Raw genomic sequence first — 9626 nt, forward strand, 5'->3', positions numbered from 1 at the left:
AGACAGAGTCCCCAGTCTGCTGGTGTCAAGAGCTGGCCTAGGGGCGGCAAATAGCCTAGCGGTTAAGAACGTTGGGCCAGTAACTGAAAGGTTGTTGGGTTCGAATCCCTGAGCCGACTATGTGAAAATTCTGCCGATGTGCCCTTGAGCAAGGCACTTAACCCTAATTGCTCCTGTAAGTCGCTCTGGATAAGAGCGTCTGCTAAATGACTCAAATGTCAATGTAGCTCCACTGCATTGTTACATTATACCACATTTAGCTTTTAGAGGCTTTTGTAGGTGAGAAAGATTGGTGGATTTATTTTTAATTGGGGAGATAGTTAGGGGTATTACCATCAGAAAGATGGTTTCGTATATTCAGTACAATCTACAGTACTCCCTCTACTCTGTCTAGGAGTCATTTACTGACTGACTTTCTTCACTCAATTGCACCTGCATGGCTGGACTCTCCTCCAGTTGTCTCTCTGCTTGTTTTGAGCCATTTCCATCCATACAGATAAATATACTTAGATTTTCCTCTCTTCCCTATGAAGAACAGTGGTAGCCTAGCGGTAATTGATCCTCCTGGGCTCCAGGCTGTTGTCGGTGGAGAGTAAAGGTGTGTGTTGTATGTTGTTGTCGGTGGATATGAGAGGGAGAGGTGTGTTTTCCACATGACAGCCGTGCCTGTAGGCTAGGTCAGGGGTTCACTGGTTTCCATGGCTTTGACTTGCCTTCCAGCCGCACCACAGAGCCAGCTGTTGTCAGTTGTAGCCTTTTTTTACCCCTCAACGCTGAAATATCAGGCAGGGAAAACAAGAATGATAGCCTCCTCTCTGAAAAGATCCACTGTTTGTACTTCTTATACCCTATGTGGGGTTGTGGTTATCTATCTCCACATTTAAGAAATGCCAGCTTTTCAGAACAGACTGGAGTGACACATTTACTTTCACTGGGCTATACATTTTGATCCAGTTTGTTAAACGTTGTGATAGTGGAAACCTTCCCATTGTCACTGGTGTGGTTCACACCCATGGCAGACGTCTTTGAGGACTGGAATTTTAATCAAATGTAAATACTAAAGTGCGTGCACAAACTCTTTGTCATTCCTTCCCCTATGTATTTATTGAGCTCAGATATTCATGCCAACAAAAACATTCCAACGCTTCCAAAATGAATCCATGAGGTTAGTTCATTTTATTGTTCAGTTTATATTCGAGGGCTCTCATTTAACAATGTCCATCATCGGTTCCAAGAACTATTAAACTGAAACATCAAACGAGAAGGAACTTTCCAGAAGCATCTACCTCCAGGAATGGACTGCTAAGAGGCTCTTACCTCAGTGTCCCACACCCTCTGCAGTTAGTCAGTCAGTCTTGGGAGGCTCAGTCAGGCAAGGGGAGGAAGGGGATTGTGAGTTGGTGAGAGCGTAGTCTGTCAGCTCTGGATCACTGAGAGGAGGGTGGAGAACAACCTTTTAAGTGTTTGCAGGTGTCCTTCGAGAGAAGAAGAACACAGCCTTTCTCCTTTCTGGTGTGTGCGTGCGTCGTTCACGATCTAGCTATCTAGCTTCCTTGCAGCCCGTCCATTCAGCCAGACTTGACTCAGACTCTCTTTTATTCTGGTGCTCTTCCTAAAGCCTTCCTGTCCTGGGTCTCTCTCTCTGTGTGTGTGAATGTTTCCTCCCTATGGGCCAGGGTCAAAAGTACTGCACTATATAGGGAATAGGGTGCCATTTGGGATGCAGACCAAGGGTTGACCTTTGACCTCACTGCACCTGGTCCACATATCGTCTCAGGTCACCATTCCGCTTATGTTATCACACCTGTTGTGTATCAAGCATTCATTTTTCAAGGTGTCATTGATGGAAACAACTCAAAATATTTCAAGCTGTGATGACAGATATGGGTCAGTCAAAGGCATCACCTGATCTGTTGTTCAGAAAAAGCTGCTTGACCATTTGGCTGTTGTTGTTCTAGTTGTGTTGAAGAAGAAAGACGTGCAAAGTGCAAACGTCACAGAATTCTCCTTCTATTCACCTGTGGTTGAAAAGGAAGAGACAGCTAAATGTTACGTTGACAGCAACATGAAACAGAGCAAGAATTCTTCAACAGCCAGCACCTGTCGTAGACCTGCTAGCGTCAGATCAATGGAAGAATCCATCACAGGAATTCATATTTGCTATGTTGATAGTGTCACTGTCACCCTTCTGAAAGCCTATAAATACAAGGGCTCTCCGTTGACATTTCTGGTCGGAAGTCAGGGGGCTTTGCGGTCTTTCGTCACTTGGGGGACTACCCATTTAACAACTTTGATATGTCAGTTAGCAGAATTCATACGAATTTTGACAATATGTATTACATGGACTTCAAAGATGTCCTTGAGTTGCTAAGTGGATGTGAGGAGGGTACATACATGGCAGCACATGGGGAGGGAATTTACTGCTTTCTCTTCATCTCGGTCTCTCCTGCATCTCTATCTCCATTTTTCTCTCTCTCTCTCTTTCATCCACGATGGGGCATTTCCTGTCCTGGGCCATTTTTCATATCAGCAGATAGTAGGCTACCAGGCCTGCTACTGCTACAGGAAGCACTGAGCAGACACAGGCAGCCTTTGACAGAAAGTATGATAAATAGCCCATTTCCAAGATAGCCTGTGCATCCCAAATGGCACCCTATTCCCTTTATAGTGCACTACTTTTGACCAGGTTCCATAGGGTTCTGCTCAATAGTAGTGCACTATATAGGGAACAGGGTACCATTTGGGACGCATCCAGCTACTTCTTTGTCTCGGCTCATTCACAAAGAGGATGTCCTCTCTCTTATCTTCCATTAATAGTTTAGAGGGGATAAGGAAACAGAGCATGTTACAAAGCAGAGAGGGCCTGGAGAAACTAAACTCGTCTGGCATAAGACCATGAAAAACCAGGTACTAGCAGCATCAATAAAATATGGTGCTTTTAGTCAGTTTCACTGCTGGAACGAGCACCACAAGAGCACCCCAACAATAGGCTTTAATGGAACTGTGTTATCTGACACCACATCAGGCTCTCTGTGTTTTTAAGACAAAAGGGTAAAACATATAAATGATCTGAATCATGAATTTTTTATTTCTTGGTAGTTTTTCTCAAGGTCAAGAGAGAGCCGAAGCCTAATATCCACTATTAGCATGTTTTATTTCTGCACACACACACTCACTAGCTGTGGCTGGTGTGTTTTAGCCTCTCATTCTATTCGTCTTCCTGGTGTGTGACGGCTATCTCCCTGTTGACTAGTGGAGAGATGCATACAGACATATTGCTATTAACTTGGCATTGCCGCTCTTAGTCAATGCCTCAAGGTTGTTGTGAATAGCCACTTCTATGAATGACATACACGTTGCTGTGTGGGCTCAAGAATAACCTTCAATACTAAAGATTGATGGAGGGGGGGATGGAGGGGTGGATGGAGGGAGGGACGGAGGGAGGGACGGAGGGGTGGATGGAGGGGACAGTCCTTTCTTTTGTCCTTTACATTGGAACATTAAACATTTTGGTGTTCAGTTTGTCTATGGTTGCTTCTCAAATGACACCCTTTTTCCTATATAGTGCACTACTTTTTAGCATAATGCCATAGGGCTCTGGTAGTGCACTATGTAGGGAATAGAGTGCCATTTGTCTAGCTATTTGAGCAAAACTGCAATAGATGATCCAAACAAACCACTAAAATGTTTTCTCAGTTGAAATGTCACATGATCAACCACAGCTCTCAAGCATGAGAAAAGAAAACCTCAGCTAAACATATCTTATTTCTGGAAAGATGAGTTGAATCAACAACACTGGAATACCGGAGAGTAATATTTGTAGTGACATCTGATCAATCCTTCACCGCTCTCCAAACACTTTTTAATTGGAAAATAGGAGAGGGCTGTTGTAATCACAATCCAAATATTTTACCAATACCCAAATTCCCACGTGTGTTCTTGAGCTGAGAACACTGGAGCTGTTCTTCGCATAGCAAGGTCTGCCTTTCTGCCCTGCCTGCCTGCCTGCCTGTCTGTCTGTCTGTCTGTCTGTCTGTCTGTCTGTCTGTCTGTCTGTCTGTCTGTCTGTCTGTCTGTCTGTATCCATGTGTCTGATTGTTTTGGCAGCGAAATTTGGATATTTCATGCAGCTGTGAGTATTTGTTAAGAATGCCCACATCCAAAGTAAAATCATCCCTTTTTGCTCCTCACACTTCAAACACTTGGCAGTGCTCTGGGAGCCACGAGAACACGGTGGGTCTCTGGAGAACCCAGCAGCAGAAAGGCCAGAGCTACGCTGTGTCCAAAATGGCACCTTATTCGCTATTTAGTGAAATGCTGGTCAAAAGTAGTGCACTATATAGGGAATAGGGTTCCATTTGAGACGCAGCCCAGAGTCAAGCAGCTGCAGGGGAGGGGAGGGACCCAGCCGGTCTCTCTGAGGAGGCAATGATACTCCAAAATATTACATCAAAACCCATTTTCCTTTCAATTCACTCTCTCCACCAACTTTAAGAGTCCCCATTTAAGATTTGAATAAGTGTATCATATATATTTTATTATATGCCGTTTATTGGTTCGTACCACCAACAACAAGGTCATTTGGGCCTTTTGTAGCTATGGGCTGTTTACTTGTGTTTTTGGCTTCAAAGTAGTTTTGTCCTCCAGTACTTCTAATTTTCCAACTCCCACTCTTCTTTTACCTACCCCGAGGTAGTGTAGGCCGTCTGTTGTGTTAGCGAGCCATGGGGCTCTCTTCCTCTCCCTCTGTCTCTCGCCCTGTCTCTTTTCTCTCCCCCTCTCTCCCTCGTGGAGGAAATGAAACCTGCCTGAACTTTGGCCCATCTACTCAGCATAGACGGACATCCTTGTGTTCGGGCCCTTCCAAATCTTTTTTTGCAAATACATAATCGATTTGAGAATCTAGGCCTTGGAGAGTTTTCGCCCCACGAGACCCACCATGTCTAAAAACAGTTTTGTCTTTCATATCGCCAGGCTGCTGTTCTTCCCCTGGCTGGCCTGCACGGTCGGACAAAGCATAGGTAGCTTCATTGAGAGCTGCCTGCATGATTCAGGCTGAAAACGTCTGTTACCATATTGATTGTTCTGCTTGACCTCTCTATGCATTTAAGGTCCACTCTAGGGACAGATTGTGTTTAAACTTTAGCAAAGTAAGAACTTCATCAAATAAGAAAGGTATTTGGTAATGATTTCTTGGTATATTCTGTAATGTGAAATGAATTAGCCTATAGACCTATATTTCAGTTGGTTCAAGTAAGTCCACCAATATTAGTATTGCTCTTTCTCTTTTCAAACTATAAATACCCCATCCGACTGAGTGATAACCCTGAGAGCCACTGTGGCCTGCCCCTCCCATGTGAATTCCCAGCCCTGAGTTGCAGAACACAACCAATCTTTGTGTATCCATATGGCAGACGCTTGGCATAAGCAAACCTGTCAGCCTCAGTCAGCGCTGGAAACTGGGACCTCACTGTGATGTAGAGTGCCTCAAATGGAGCCCTATGAGCCCTGGTCAAAGGTATTGCACTATATTGGTGTTTGTCTCGCTACGAGCAACAGTTTATACTTATCTAGACTGTGAAAGACTAAATTCAATTCAATACAACTTTATTTGTCCCCTTTAGGGCCATATCAGTAGTAGGGTCATATCAGACTTTTCAGCAGTTTCCTCCTTACCCATCCAATACTTTTATCAATGTTAAAGGACTAGTTCACTATTTTACAACTTGATGTTAGATGATTCCTTACCCTGAAAGTTGTCTATGGACCAGAAGAAACTGTAATTCATAGTTCAGTTTTCTTTAAACAGCCATTACAAACTTTAGCAACCGCTAGCTAAAAATCGATGGAAGTGATGTGAGCATGTCCAAATCACCTGAAATCAACTCCATATTTGGTTTGATGTTACTTAAAGGTGATTTGGCCATAAAAAACAACAACATGCTCACTTCCATTGATTTTTAGCATGTGGTGGCTAAAGTTAGCTGAAGTTTGTAATGGCTGTTTATAGAAAACTGAACCATGCATTACAGTTTCTCCTGACCCATAGACTACTTTCAGGGTGATGAATCATCTAACATCAAGCTGTAAAATAGTGAGCTACTACTTTAATAGAGTCATGTCAACTAGTCATAAGTCAACTATAAGCACTCGAATGTCAAAGCCACCTCATAATGTACTGTATGTATTTAGCAGATGCAGGCTAACTGTGATGTGGCTGTATTTGATCTAAGTGGAGTTGCCATGTAAGAGAGCTCTTGGTTTGGAATATTTTCCTTAGATATCGTAATAACATGGGGTCCTTCTTATAATATAATAGTATATGCCATTTAGCAGACGCTTTTAACCAAAGTGACTTATTCATCCTCAAATACATTTTCTCATGGGTGGCCACAGTGGGAATCGACCCTCGATCCTGATGTTGGAAAATCGCCATGGTCTACCAACTGAGCCACACAATTCATACTTCACAAACCCAGACACTCATTGAACGGGTTAGTGGCAGACAGACTGAAAATCTTGTAAGTTCAAAAAGTATTTTTGAGCAACCTTTTAAAGAAACTAAGAAATCAACCTCTGCCTTGGCTCCGGTCCGTGCTGTCAGAGTGAGTCACCTAGCAGATAGGTCCTAGTTTCACCACAGGCTCAGCTGCCACTCTGCATTAGTGTTGCTTCACCCTGCTAGGCCTGAGCATCTCTCTGTGTACAAACACCACTGACCTTACCAAACACCGCTGGCTCCTACACAACACGTCTGTGTGTCTGTGTGTGTGTAGAAACACCACTTCCCACTACACTGCTGGTTCCTACACAACACACGGCTCATTCATCAGGTTAAGTGGCCCGCCACCAGCCATATTAGCACTTGTCTGACCCATTCACAGATGTATAAAGGAGTAGCTAGCGTAGTGGCTAGGCTAGGGCTGGTGGTAGAGCTGGTGGCTGGGGTTGTGTTGGGTTGGGTTGGGGCTGAGGCTGAGGCAGGGCTGGGGCTGAGCTAGGGCTGGTGGTTGGAGCTGGGGCTGGGCTGTACTGTGCTGGTCAGGTAGGCAGAAGACCGGGTGACTGATGTATTGAGTGATGTGTGTTTATGTTCCAGGGGAGCAGGCTCAGCAGGGCTCCAGAGTGGTGGCCATCCGGCTGCCCTTCACTGGCCCGGAGGAAGAAGAGGAGGAGGAGGAAGAGGTCTCTGTCAGTCTGGGGCTCAGCACCAGAGGAGGAGTAGGAGACACAGACTCATCAGGGAATGACATGTTCTAGTCCTGCTGACCTCCTTTAATCATTACTGAGACATTACATCGATGGTGAGACCACTAAAGCCTTCTTACCAGACCTGAACAGAGCTGAGCAGAGAGAGATAACATTCCATTTCTTGTGAAGATCTTCAGACAGTTGCTAATTATTTACCTCTGTAACCAATAACCATGTGTTTGGACCAATTTGCCTGTCAGATCATCAATGTATTGTATGTAGCAATAATCAATCATTTAGATTGCCTCTTTTTTATTTTAATTTTTTACCAATAAAGTTGATACTTTTTAATGTTTTAATAACAACTGTTATACCAACTGTTATCTGAACTTCATACTTAACCCTATGCAAATTAATTATTTTTCATTCAAATACAGATAACTCCAGGCATATCAGTTATGTGGTTGTTTTCATAGCTACATTGTGATATTCAGACAAGTCAGCCAGTCATTCAAATGTTTAGTTTAGTAATTTCCCAAGCCCATGTAAACAGTGTGATGTCATTGTCATGGTAATGCTACTACAGTACATTGCACTAGACTAGGAGATTGGCTTTTCCCCTCATTACACACCCTGCTGCCCCATAAGAAGATAGGATCTGCGTCCCAAATGGCACCCTATTCCCTACATAGTGCACTACGTTTGACCAGGGCCCAAAAGGTAGTGGACTATGTAGGGAATAGTGAATTTGTGACTCAGGCCAGTATATCTGATGTTGGTGTGCTGTACGCAACACTAACAACGCCAGCCTAATGAGCATCCTGTTTCAATTCACCAAGTGTGCCAAGAGGAGAAACTATATGAACGTTCCACTCCCTCCTTGCTAAACCAAAGAGAAGAAGTCAATGGGTTAGAGTTGGGCCCCATTTCTTAAACAAAGTTCACCAAATTAAGGAGATGTTGAATCTGCTATAAACTGCTGCTCAATCTCTTTATGGGGCAGCCTGGAATCCAAACTGAATATCGCTCCATTTGACTAGTGTTTCACTTCACTGATAGACTGAATCAGTGAAGGGTTGTAGCTGAGAGGAGGAGCGGTATTAAATGTGGCTCCATGTCAGGCCATGCAGTAGTCATAAGTCACGATGATGACGAGAACGAGGAGATGAGATTAAAGGAAGGAGGGCAGATGATCTGGCATGACACTGACCAGGAAACTGCACCTCTATCTGGAACAGCTCTCTCTCTCATTCACTCTCTCCCCCTCACCCCATCTCTCTCCCTCCCTCTCTCTCTCTCTGCCTTGTATCTTCTTTGAAATTGTAAATAGTCTTTTATGTAACTTGTCTTAAGATTGATTTCAGCTTTTCAACGGCAAATTCATCCTACATTGTTGGAGTAGTTTTTTGGATGGACATGGTCTGTTGAGAAATGCTTCCATTACAGAAAATCAGGTTTGTGTCCCAAATGGCACCCTATTCTGTTCATATAGCCTTATTTGCCCTTGTCAAAAGTAGTGTGCCATTTGGGATGCAGACAAGGTCTTCCAGTCCATCTGGGACCATGACACACATTCCTACCGAACAGTAAGACTTCCTACACTACAGTACGATGACCTCAGATATATGTAGTGTGTCACTAGCTGGGACTGCTAGTCCAGTGGAAAATATCAAACTTCAGCTAATCTCTGAGCTGGTCTTAAATGTCTGAGCTACAGCTAATCTCTGAGCTGGCGCAAAAACTGTAACTGTTTAGTAAAGACTAGACCAGAGGTTGAGGGCCAGAGGGGTGCAGAGAAGAGCAGTCAGCTCACATCGTCTCTCCCCACCCCCACCCCAGTGCCTCCAGCTTTCTCTCGCCCAGCCCAGCCCAGCTGTTTATCAAAGCCAGATGTGAGGGGCGGGAAGCAGAGAGAAATCGAGCGTGACATTGACCACTCTCCTCTCACATTCAGGCACCAGAATGCACTGCAGCGAGGGACAAGATGCCACTTATTTTTACCCACAACCCTACAGCAAACCCAGCCTGGTCCCAGATCTGTTGGCTCTGTCTCGCCAACTCCTTGGCATATGACATGACAATGACCATAGGAGTTGGCAAGACAGCACAAACAGATCTGGGACCAGGCGACAGTAAACTCCACTGTCGTCACTGTGGCATTTTAACACATCGGAGATGGCACCCTTTCAAAATTACATTGGGGCTTTTCAGCTGAGACACCCTTTGGACTCCAGAGAGAGGTCTGACATGATTTAGATGTTCGCTGGCAGTCCAAACATGGAGTTTTCTAACCCTGACATGAACCACAGGCACCCTATTCCCTACATAGTGCACTACTTTTGACCATAGGGCCCTGGTCAAAAGTAGTGCACTATTTAGGGAATAGAGTGCCATTTGGGATACAGCCACTGACATCCTTATGGAGGAGATACTGT

The 9626-nt window shown here is 44.4% G+C and overlaps 1 protein-coding gene across 1 annotated transcript in view; it reads left to right on the plus strand.

Moving 5' to 3' along the window:
• The window catches only part of kiaa0586 (KIAA0586 ortholog), a 100404-nt gene extending 92943 nt beyond the window's left edge, over window positions 1-7461 (plus strand). Inside the window, exon 31 of the mRNA XM_084182429.1 lies at window positions 7100-7461. Coding sequence (XP_084038555.1) covers window positions 7100-7260 — 161 coding nt within the window. The 3' untranslated portion in view covers window positions 7261-7461. The remainder of the gene's footprint in view (window positions 1-7099) is intronic.
• The last annotated feature ends 2165 nt before the right edge of the window (window positions 7462-9626 follow it).

Source organism: Coregonus lavaretus, assembly GCF_964263955.1.
Source record: "Coregonus lavaretus genome assembly, chromosome: 18".
Classification (NCBI taxonomy): Eukaryota; Metazoa; Chordata; class Actinopteri; order Salmoniformes; family Salmonidae; genus Coregonus; species Coregonus lavaretus.